The sequence below is a fragment of the Crinia signifera genome, chromosome 2 (genome assembly GCF_055691185.1).
Source record: "Crinia signifera chromosome 2, ASM5569118v1, whole genome shotgun sequence".
Classification (NCBI taxonomy): Eukaryota; Metazoa; Chordata; class Amphibia; order Anura; family Myobatrachidae; genus Crinia; species Crinia signifera.
The window spans coordinates 72,750,576-72,763,106 of record NC_139218.1 but is presented as its reverse complement, the minus strand read 5'-3'; the positions used below and the strand labels follow the sequence as shown (position 1 = coordinate 72,763,106).

General features: G+C 41.9%; 1 protein-coding gene across 6 annotated transcripts in view; it reads right to left on the bottom strand.

Moving 5' to 3' along the window:
- Positions 1 to 12,531, bottom strand: part of SPECC1 (sperm antigen with calponin homology and coiled-coil domains 1) — a 424,705-nt gene that overhangs the window by 128,445 nt on the left and 283,729 nt on the right. Inside the window, exons 8-9 of one of the 6 annotated variants that reach the window (XM_083172379.1) lie at positions 8,225 to 8,302; positions 5,994 to 6,368 (exon numbers count right to left, since the gene is read on the bottom strand). The exons of 4 other annotated variants lie outside the window; for them this stretch is intronic. In XM_083172379.1, coding sequence (XP_083028505.1) covers positions 6,347 to 6,368; positions 8,225 to 8,302 — 100 coding nt within the window. In that variant the 3' untranslated portion in view covers positions 5,994 to 6,346. Of the gene's footprint in view, positions 1 to 5,993; positions 6,369 to 8,224; positions 8,303 to 12,531 lie in introns of those variants that run through there. One more of the 6 variants, XM_083172380.1, reaches the window with a different exon arrangement.

Sequence of the window (12,531 nt, the reverse complement as noted above, 5' to 3'; positions counted from 1 at the left end):
GGGATTCTCCTGGAATCCGGGTGACTTAAAAGGCCTCCACAGCCTCCCCAATTTGTGCACGTTTGCGCTGCCGCTGAGAAGCTGCGTGCACCTAGTAGAAGTAGTAGTACGTTTATTTATAAGGTGCCACAAAGTGTCTGCAGCGCCGTACATAGCAAACAAAAAACAAATTACAAGGTAACGTACAGGGTGTGTTGATAAAATACAGCATAAATAGGGTATACTGTAGCTGGTAGAACTAAAATCAGCATCAGTTCTGAAGTAGGTGTCAAAATTGTCGAGGAGACTGAAGATGAAGTAGAGGAAGAGAAGAACAGGGCAGGAGGAGGAGAGAGCCTTGTAGGTGGTGGTGAGGAGTTTAAAGAGAACCCGGAAAGGAATGGGGAGCCAGTGAAGAGATAGACAGAGGGGAAGGGCGGAGGTGGAGCGGCAAGAGAGGAAGATGAGCCTAGTGCTAGGAGGATGATGCTGGCACTGGCAGCAGCGTCTCCGGTCACTCCACAGTCACTACAGAGTGTCTTCGGCTCCCGCCCCCCTTCCGCCTCCGCACCTCCCGCCATCCTGAATGCAATGGCTGGCAGCACTAGGGCGGTGTGGATGTATGTCACCCTTAAATGGGGTGACACCAAAGATCCGCCATCCCGGCAGCATCTGCAAAAGGGGGAGTAGGACCCTTCTTCACACCACACATATGCACCCTGGCAGCTCAGGCAGCACTAAGGAGAAAACTGGGGACAGTCATGGTATCAACAAAGACCACCAAGTGGTGAGTCCTATAGGGGGGCATTATATGTATTGGGGACCAGGTACCACAGGGGGGTATATGTATTAGGAGCACCACAGGGGTATTATGTGTATTTGCAGCACAACAGGGGGCACTATAGGAATTATCAGTACCACAGAGGGCATTGTTTGTATTACTGGGGCCACAGGGGGCATTATATGTGCAAAGGGAACCATGGGTATTAGATGTATAAGCGGCACCATGGGGGTATTATATGTATTCGCAGCACCACAGGGGACATACCTGGCACCGTGGGAGCATATGTGTATCTGGCACTATTGGGGGCATATGTATATATGGCACTGCACTATTGGAGGCATATGTGTATCTCACCCACCCAAGGGGTCCAAATAGCCCCATTTTTTGGCGCGCGCGCCTTCGGAACACGCATGACTCTTTAGCCTGACTACAGATATTTTTCGTCTCTTTACCTCTGACCGGTTGGCCACCCCTGCCCTAGTGTATGGTAGTGGCATGAAATACCGCCTGTCGGCACATGTCGGCTGAAAATTGTGTAAAAAAAAAATGCATATCTACCCTTTTCAGGTCGACCTTTAGACCCCGTCAACCTTTTGACTCTACTTTTTGACCCTGTTGACCTTGTGACTGTACTTTTTGACCCTGTTGACCTTGTGACTGTCTATTATGAGTCAGTCTATGATCAGTCCGGAAAAATGCTCAGCTAGCGTGACCAGCGATAGGTGCCAACATAGCTGCACATTGCCTGAGCAGCGATGAAGGAGCCTGTTACAGGCAGCAGAGGTGCAACTATTGCATATTAGTATTGGTTTGGATCATATAGAGCTATCAATAGACCTGCTGGTACATTCTGCACCAAATGCATGTTTTTTTCGCTGTAAGCAGCACTGGCATTTTAGGGGATATTTTGAGAATCTCACAACAAAGTTGGCACTCAATGGGTTAAATAAACATGGAAGAAGTTGACATCAGAAGAGGTGACTTGTGAGACAGCAGCTTACATGCCAACAATCAGGAAGCAGTATCAGGTAGATATACATTTGGTAAATGAATTTACCATATATTAATGAATTTACTAGCAGTGAAGAAATAATTAAACATGATCCCGGACTTCCTAGATCTATGACAAATTCACTGGAATGCAATATACAATTTCCACACAAACATAGACAGACAATGTTGGGTAGACCATTACTTGCCCGTAGCAATTGTTAATGTCGAGTTTATGCAATTCTTTCCAACATTAAATTTACAATTTATGTGGAATTATACTGTAAATGCAATGGAGAAAAAAAAAAACAATCTCCATTCAGTAAGTCATACATCTAATGTGACAGCTAAATGTGTTTCACCCAAAACCAATAATTTCAGTTAACACAGATAATGGAAGATAATGATTGTCCAGCTACATCATTCAATTGCTCATACATTGCAATTCAAAACAGGACACAAAGAAAATTGTATACATCATAAACTTTATTTTGTGTAGGAAAATATTCAATTTGCAGAACATCAAATAAGCTATGACTGTCAAAGAAACAATGAGTTTGGCAACATACAATCAGGTTTATAATTTTCCAAGAAATTCACAAAAATACATTTCCGTTAAAATACACATTTTAAACTGGTGTAAAAGTAAACGGTAGCATTACCTATATACGTAATCCAAATCAGATTCTGTACATTTAGAGGTTAGAAACTGAAAGCAAATATATAAATACACACAGAGTTTCTTTTAGGGACAGTGTATAATTCTACCCACTCTTGCCCACTTTATTTAATGCAATATAAATAAAAGACTATTATATGGGCAGAATGCCTGGCACATAGGGACTCAACTAGAGAATCAATTAGCTAGAACTAAGAGCAGAGCTTGCTTTCATTCCGCTAAAAAGAACAAAAAACAAAAAAAAGTCCATAGGGTCCAATTCAGTTTGGATTGGATATCCAAAGCTGATTGCAGCAGTTTAGCATTATGTTATCCTCAAGCAATGCAAATGTTTGGGGGAACATTACAAACATCATTCGCAGTGTCCCTCTGCAACAGCAGCCTAAGCAAGGTTAAACGCAGGCCGGCTTGCAAGGCCATGGAAAGTGCATATTGTGGTGCAGTCCTTGTCCTGGCCACTCCCAGAAAACGTGGGCGACATCCCCATTTCCAGAAACGCCGGTTTACAACTGTCCCTCTCCACATACGCCTCTGCTTGTCAATCAGGCAGAGGCGTTTGTTTGCATGACTCCACCATTGGGCACAATGCATGACTCCACCATCGGGCACAATATGGGCGATCGAACCAGAATTAGGCCCATAGAGTGGATTATGGAGAAATGCATTCATACATGCACTAAAAGGGGGGCATTCAATTGGTGCCGAATTTTTTGTCTAGGTGAAAAAGTTTTTAGGTAGAATTCAACCTATTTAGCCAAAGTGTCTTTTTTTCACCTTGGTCAAAAATTCAGCACAGACGAAAAACATATATTGTCAAATCACTCGCTTTTCGGTGAAATTGGAGGCATTAAAAAAAAAAAAAACAGTGAAACTGCATCATCGAAAAAGTCCGCAATTGAATATACAGGGGTTCGAAAATATAACTTTGTGGGCCAGCCCCCTAACACCCCTTTTGAAACATCTAAACACAGAGCTCTGTTGCAGGTTAACTCCACTAAGCTTTAGTTGTAGCGAATGGGATACCCAGCTAAACTGTGGCAGTGCATGCTCAGTTGTGTAGTTCCACAGCAGCTGGTGTGCCACAGGCTGTCTACCCTTACAATAGGAGATGGTAAATGATTACCATAGCTTCAGTAGCTGAGCAAGCACATTAAAATGATCTAGACTGAGGGCTTGTGGCCACTCCTATAATTTATTTAATATTATGTGTCTACCTCTTTGGTAACAGGATTACATAATAAAAGCTTCTACCTGTTTTAATTATAAAAAAATTTTTGTTCTTTTGTATCCTGTTATCATTTATCCGCTTACATTTTTAGGCAAATCTATACAATAAAATGTACATGGAATTATGAAAATAAAACTTCTAATCCAGTCGCCTGTTAACTTTCCTATTTGCTAGAATTGGGAGCAGAGATTGACCTCCAAGTAGGTCTCCCTGCAATCATCGCTTTTGCTGTATTTTGCTTAAACCGCTGATTAGTGGTAAATAAAAAACACCACCGTACTATAGTAGGGAGGGTATTATATTAATTCAGATGTACAGTATATACATGGAAAATTCATCGTTCCAAAAAAATAATAATAAAAAAAGGCACCTCTTAATGAGATTCTAATTATACAGTAAAATTAATGAGGCATAACAGTTATTAAAGCAATGCAACATTACAACAAAGCCTGTAAATTAAACAACTTTATTTTCAAATGCAACTATATAAATATTCCAAAATAAGGATACACTTAAATACACCATGCTTAGTGCAAATGTCTCGGCAGACATTTGTGGCCTTTAAAAATGATATACTGACATCTAGTGGCTAAAGCAAAGTACAGCACACAAAGTTGATAACAGCATGGCTACAACCTGTGATAGTTTAAAAGTATTTTCTTGTGCCCTGGTAAACAGATTGCCAGTAAAAATAATACACATCCTTATTTATGTTCGAACCCCCCCCCCACTATAATATATATATATATATATATATATATATATTTATTAATATATGAGACTGTGATGGCGGCACTCAAGTCCAATAAAGCACAATACACTTATTTTCTGTGCAACATTTCAGCGCCCGTGGCGCTTTTATCAAGTATATATATACATTATATATATACACACATTATATATATATATATATATATATATATATATATATATATATATATATGTGTATGACAATTGTATCCCTGTTGCTGATGGGTGAAGCTGCCCTGGTGCCCTCCTATGAGCAGGATATCTCCTGCCCTGGTATATGGGAAGAAGAGACGGGCGGCACTCAGCTATAGGTGAACAAAACCAAGAGGGTTTATTTGTGCATACAGGCAACGTTTCGGGGCTGCGCCCCTTTCTCAAGCCAAACGACAACAGGGTCTTGTCGTTTGGCTTGAGAAAGGGGCGCAGCCCCGAAACGTTGCCTGTATGCACAAATAAACCCTCTTGGTTTTGTTCACCTATAGCTGAGTGCCGCCCGTCTCTGCTTCCCATATATATATATATGCAGAACAGAATCTCCAATTTGCGCTAGTAAAATAATTAATCGGTCGCTGTAGACACTTAGTTCCCCACTAGTAGGAACTAACACTACACAAACACCAACAATAGTGTCTTCAGCGCCCTATACCGTGTGAGGTCTTAGACAATAATCAATTGATAAAATTAATAAATGAATATAAAAACAATATAAACTTGTAGCTTCTTGTTCCTTGTGGAATAATTTTATTTTTATTTTCACAGAGCTTTAAAACCGAAACCAACGCGTTTCATCTCTCTTGGAGACTTCATCAGGGTTTTTTTTATCTTCTATACCAGGCCTGGCCAACCTGTGGCTCTCCAGATGTTGTGAAACTACAAATCCCATCATGCCTTGCCACAGTTTTGCTATAAGGGAGTGTTAAAACTGTGGCAAGGCATGCTGGGATTTGTAGTTTCACAACATCTGGAGAGCCACAGGTTGGCCTGTCCTGTTCTATACATTAAACGCCCAATTAGGCTCTGAAAAATTGTTGTTCTACTGGTCGAAGAAAAGACTAGACTCAGTCCTCTCTAGTGGTAAATACCTTAATTTATTACAATAAGACGAAAAAACGTCTTAGGGTGCTGCTGCACCTGTATATTGGAGACTCAATAAAACATATAGCCGTTCCAGTACATACAGATATTTACAGTCCCAATAGACACTTTATTATTTTCCGACCACCTTTTCAATGTATAAATTCCCGTTGTAAATCGGTAGAACCAGATGGAATTAGAAAATATTCCCTATTATTCTCCTGAGTGTGTGTGCTCTCTGAGGACCAGCCAGCAAGACTTGATTTACAAAGGGAATTTATACATTGAAAAGGTGGTCGGAAAATAATAAAGAGAAATGTATGTATAGAAGAGAAAAAAAAACCTGAGGAAGTCTCCAAGAGAGACGAAACACGTTGGGTTCTGTTTTAAAGCTCTGTGAAAATAAAAAGAAAATTATTCCACAAGGAACAAGAAGCTACAAGTGTATATTGTTTTTATATTCATTTATTCATTTTATCAATTGATTATTGTCTAAGACATCACACGGTATAGGGCGCTGAAGACACTATTGTTGGTGTTTATATATATATATATATATATATATATATATATATATAATCTTCCATTTGTTCAAAATTTATATGTTATTCTGTAGAATAAGGAGGTTACATACTGTATACAAGCACAACTGTCAATGTCTATATGGCAAACAGAATAAATAAATCAATATTACACAGTATAGTATTTTCTCAGGATAACCTCAGCTGTATATATTTTCTTATGTATGTTCCTCCTAACATACTAAAACAGAATAAGACATTGAAAAATATGGCTCTCTGATATTTGGCTCTGACTTAAGTCCACTTCTTTCTGGATCCCCCAATCCATCTTCATCCTGCTGCTAACTGGCACAGGCAGCATAACTGCAGAGACAAATAAGATTTGTGTTACAGGGTATCCTTTTCAGAGGCACATATTACAGATGCAAGGACATCGTAATGGATGAGCTTACTAGGCAGCTGCCCTAGGGCGCCACAATTCTAGGGGCCTTCGAGCAGGGGTTTTGCTGTTTCTTGTGAGGCTAGTAGAGATTGCTGCTTTGGTATTGAATTACACAAAATCAGAGCTTCTGGGAAACATTCCCTACCGGCCTGCAGCCAAACAGTTAATGGTGCCCATACACATATGTGTCGTGGCGCCCAATTGTGTTTTTTTCCAGCACCCGATGTCGCATGCCATCTGCGATGCCACATCGGGTGCTGGAAGAGGGCGGCCATCTGTGTGCAGCGCTGTGAAGGAGCGCTGGAGGCAGGGCTCAGTGGCAGCAGAATTTGAAAAAAGAAAACAATTTAAAACACTGGGCGGCCCTCTGATTGGCTAAGAGAGAGCTCTCTCAGACAATCAGCAGCCACTTGAATGTGCCCAGTGTTTTAAATAGTTTTTTTTATTTTTTATTCTGCCGCAGCTGAACCCCGCCGCACAGATTCCAGGCGGCTTGCCTACCTTTCCGGGGGGCTGGAGGTTGGCACGATTTCTGGGACCCACCCGGCCATTCCAGGAGACACCGCAGGAAGTTATATTTTTGGGGTTTTTTTTAACTTAAGTAGGTGCCCCAGTGCATTGCTTTGCCTAGGGCCCACAATGCTGCTAGGACAGCCCTATACAGATGAGGGAATAAAGAACAACATTCCTATTAAAATCAGGTGAGGTGTATTGTGCATGTGAAGATGTGTCTACGATTGCAACTAGCAAACAAGTAGCAGGACATAGACAAATAAGCGCACATCAAAATGGACAAAAAAAAAAGCTAGATTGACATACAAACAGGTAACAGATCAATGCATTTGATATTTAGACTTTGTTTTACAAGGTTTTTGTAATTAAAAATAAATGGAAAAACTGACAATTATATTTAGGTCTGTGTAGGTGCTTCTAACGCATAATGCGAGAAAGTCTAAAAACACCCTACTCGCATGTGTGTCATTTTTAGAAAACACTTTGGTCCTGGGAGATCTGAAGCCAGAACTAGAAATGGCTGCTAGAGGGGCATGTGCAGGCATGATATTTTTATTAGAATCTCAGAATGAGAGAAGTCAAAATAAATCTTCCTCTTCCTGCAGACCCAAATAACTGACAATACCATTTATTTCTATAGGATATGGTTGACTAAAATTTTTTAGCATACTTGTCCAATTTTGAAAACTAGTTTCAGGGAGATTATAGTTGGTAGTAGATTTTTGCGCAGCACCACATTGAGGGGGCGTGTCATGCTCCACCCAAAGGGCCTGTCTAGTTCCATATATGGAGAGATTGTAAAAAAATATTGTGAACGTGGCACCGAGAAGCATTGGTGTGTACTACATATGAGAGGAATCTTTTAAAACGACTTATATCCAAATGTAGATGAGCCCAAAGCAGTTAGTAAGAGCTACTATACTTGGTAAAGTGCTGGGAAATGGTGCTGATGATTCAATGTAGATGTGTCTATCTCTCATTCCTTTTTTTCCCAAAAAATTAACAGTGTAATGTGGGCTAGGTAAAATGAGGGAGATTGCTCTTATTTCAGGGAGTCTCCTGCAGGACGGTAGGCAACTATGATTTTTAGCTAAAAGCTTGGAAAATCAATTTGCAGAACTGAAACATCTAAAAAATTATTTCCTGAAACTGCTCATTCAACTAAAAGTGCTCTAAAAAAAAAATCCCTGAGCACAGTTAAAATAAAGCTACACCTGGAGAAGTACTGTTTGTGTGCACTGATGTATCCTTTAAAGTAACTTACCTCTGATTCATGTTGCTTGAATCGGAATTTGATCTGCCAGCTCTAAGGAGGTCTCCAACCGTGAGCATCTTTTTCCCCCTTAACAGCAGAAGGAGCACATCAGAGGCCAGGCAGCGATGTATGTTTTATACAGGAAGCCTATGTGCCGATACACGATTTCAATGCTGCCTTCTAATCCATAGACATTTCAATTGTGAAGGGTATAATAATTAAGTATGTTTAACTAGTGGCCCATAGGCTGAATGGGGCCTTAATAAACAATTATTCTTTGCCTCTGTGCACATAAAATCTGGCGTTTATGGACAGAGATAGATATTTCACCCGCTCTATTATATATTATATACAGTATATAGATTATTAAGAAGATAGATTTGTGACAGTGGGTTCTTATACCATCATGGTACTTGCTCACTCTGTCAATAATATAAAAGTTTATTCATAAAAGCAACATAACAAACATATAAAAGATGTACAGAAATCTCTACGAAGTGCCTCCCAGTGAGCGCGGTCTCTGGCTGCAGATCTCTGTAACTGTGTGAGACCATAGCTTCCTGCTATGGAAAGCCATTCACAGCAGCGAAAATCGCTGGGCAGGGGGACAATCGCACAGTGTGTATGCACTGAGCCATTTTCGGTCCAGCGATTTCAGCGATTATCGCTGTGCATACATGCTGAGCAAAATCGCCCAGGGTGTATAGACCTTTAGGGGGGTATTAAATGTCGTTTCCGACCTTTGGAAATACCAACTAAGTCGACAGTTGGTATTCAATGTTCCGACTGATTCGACAATCTAGCGTCATTTCTGACAGTGCAGATACAACTTTTTTAAACGACTGCATTGAATAGGTGCTCACCTGCCGAGTAGGATAGCAGCGAGATAAGAGTAAAAGAAAATGCTCTCCTAAGTGCGAAAGTGGTTTACAAGGTGTTACGCATAATGTCTACATCGAAGTATAATTTGGGCCACATCACTAATCTACAGACAATGAACAAAACAACAAAAAGGTTGCTCTTTCCAGTCAACAAAAATACACTAAGTATATCAAAATAAACTGCAAAGGTAAAAAAACAAAAAAAAAACAGTTGATTTGTAGAACAATACTAAGACAAAGTGAAATATTTTAATACGAATGCACACTTAAGTTCACGAGAGACAGAGAAAAGCATTAAGCTACACAAAATGACCAGTGTCCCTTACATATTATGCCACAAAGTAGTAGTGCCTGTCTGACCAAAGGCTGATGCTAGCATACACCCTTACCCTGATGTAGAAATGTGTGTCTGGGACGGAGATGCCTATTGTGTGAGATCTTTAGACCCTACCATCGGTCATACCCTCAAAACTTGCCCCTGCAACATGCTAGATGCATATTGTCCATCACCATATGGCCTTCAATTTAAGTGGTTAAGGGGCAGATTTATTAAGCTCGGTGAAGTGATAATGTGGCTTGTACTTTATCACCGGCCAATCAGCTCCAGACTGTTAAGTTACAGGCTTGGTTAGAAAAATGACAGGTAAGAGCTGATTGGCCAGTGATAAAAACCAGACACTTTATCACTTCACCGAGCTTAATAAATCTACCCCTAAGCGCCTGAGTTCTCAACCAGTTATGAGACATGCTATGACACTCCTGTAATGCACCTCCCAGGAAATTGCAATAGAATTCTGAAGACATGCCTCTCAATCAGTCTCAAGACTCTGCGCACACAGTTGCGATGCATGTGTCAGGCTGCTTCTAGTCACGGCTTGAGCAGTTGAAAGACACCAATCATTGTCGCGAATATTGTCAATGCCTGAACCTTAGAAACAAGACCACTATGTTTTTTTGATCTGTGTACGACATTGTATCATATGCAGCCCATAAACAGTGCGATGCGCACTATGGGTAGTATTCAATGCAGCGGCACGTGGCCGGCGAGGGGGTTAAACATCGGGGATCGCAGAAAACCAGCAATCCTCGCTGTTTAACCCCCTCGCCCTATTCTACGTTCCGGGAAATCCTCGCTGTCACAGGACAGCAAGGATTTTCCCAAAAATCGAGACCCGCAGCTAGTGCAGAGAGCCCGCTGCATTTAGCTGCGGGTCTAGCTACTTCTGCAGCCGCAAATGCTGATTCCCCCTCGGAGCGAGGGGGAATTGGCGTATGCATGGGGTAGGGGGTCAGTTGAATATTGACCGGGCGAGCAGTGACAGCGAGCAGGCAGCTGTGCTCGCTGTTAACGCTTGCCCCCAGCATTGTATACGACCCTGTGTGTTTTGGACTATATCGCATCCCATCTGTGATGCTCTCTGGTCCTAAAAGTAGGGGCTGCACATACTTTTTGGAAATTGCCTGTGATGTGTGCGGGAGCATGCATCACAAGCCCAAAACGCACCTTGTGAACGTATCTCTGCACGTTACATCTGCCCTTTGTACCTTTACAAATTTTAAGAAAAAACTGTTAAATATTAGAACAGGAAATTAGGTACTTATGAGTTATCTGGGCGCCCGATTTTTTGATTGTATGCCTTAAGTTAAGGCATACAATCAGATGCGATGCGATGCGATATCGCATCGCATCGCATGCGACCATCGGATGCGATGACCCGATTTTTCCATAGGAATCAATGTTAAAATGGACTGAGTCCATTTTAACATGGAATTCAATGGGAAAAGGGGTCCTTTTCATACCCCTACTATCCAAGTGGGCATGGAGTTGGATATAAACCTGTGGCGAGCGTAGCGAGCCACCGAGCCCGAAGCTCGCTACGCTCGCCACGCTTCGGGCTCGGTGGCTCGCTACGCTCGCCACAGGTTTATATCCAACTCCATGCCCACTTGGATAGTAGGGGTATGAAAAGGACCCCTTTTCCCATTGAATTCCATGTTAAAATGGACTCAGTCCATTTTAACATTGATTCCTATGGAAAAATCGGGTCATCGCATCGCATCGCATCCGATGGTCGCATGCGATGCGATGCGATGTGCCCGATCCGACCCGATTTAGAAATCGGGCGCCCAGTTAACTCACAAGTACCGGAAATTAGGATTTGGGGATGGACACATAGAAAAAAAAACAAAAAAGGGAAACTTTGCTGGACAAAAGACATTTGGAAGGTACAGATATCCATTAAAATAGCAGAAATTAGTTAATATAAAATTTACATAATATATTTAACACAAAAACAGACTTTCCTGATCAAGCAAGAAACACAAATAAAAACATGGATGAACACAAGCGCATACACAGAGCGGGTACAATGTATGTAGGTATTATAGATATTATGCAAGGCCAAGGAGTACATTTGTGGAACTACAGATAGCGCAGGGCTTGTCTTTGCTGGGGATGGCGGAGGACTCGCCACCCGCCATCCCCCGCCCCGCGCCATCTGTATGTCGGAAGGGGACGCGCGTGCACGAGGTGCACGCGCGTCCCGTTCCGACGGAGCTTTTGCCCGGGTCCCCGCCGGCTTCCCCGGGTCCCCGCCGGTCCACACCGCCCCCCCGCAGCCCCCCGCAGCCCTGCCCGTCTCCCTGAAGCTGGAGACGGGCAGGACTGCACCCGCCGCGCCGCCTCGCCGCCCGGCTATTGAGACGCTCGTGCGTGGGAGACGCACGAGCGTCTCATTCAGCCAGAGCGCCAGATTGCTGGCGGATCGCCAGGGACACGGTCCTGGCGCTCCGCCAGCAATAACAAGCCCTGCTCCATCTGTACAGTATTAAGTGTTTGGATCTGGATTAAGATACTGAACATTATTGTTTCTTATTTTGATAACTGAGCAGCTGATGATTTATCTTTTGATTATATCTAGAATATTAAAAAAAGGAATTTTTATGTAGTAATTTTTTAAAATATTGTAATACATTTATAACTGTTCTATAATTATTAAAACTATTTTACATGTTGTAAATGTATTAGCTCTCTGTTAATAACAATGTTATTATAGTAAAAGGTCTGTTCCAAAACCAGGCATGTATTGCAACAAATCAGCTTCTACCTACCATTTTGTAGACTGTACCTGATAAGTGCTACCTTGAAGCTAACTGGTAACTATGAGCACCTTATCCACTGTTTACACCAGTGGTTCCCAACCTTTTTTCTCTCCTGTACCCCTTGATTAGGCTTTTCATTGATAAGTACCCCCTCCTTTCATTTTGAAATATGGACAGTACTTAGCGGTATCCGGATCCTTGTGCATGTCCTTATATTAAGGAGGAGCGGAGGAGTAGTATACAGCAAGGAATCATGCCCTTCTGTGTCTAGACACTGGTTGTGTATTATCTCCAGGATTCCCGCTAACACCGGTAGGATTAATGCCGCTGCTT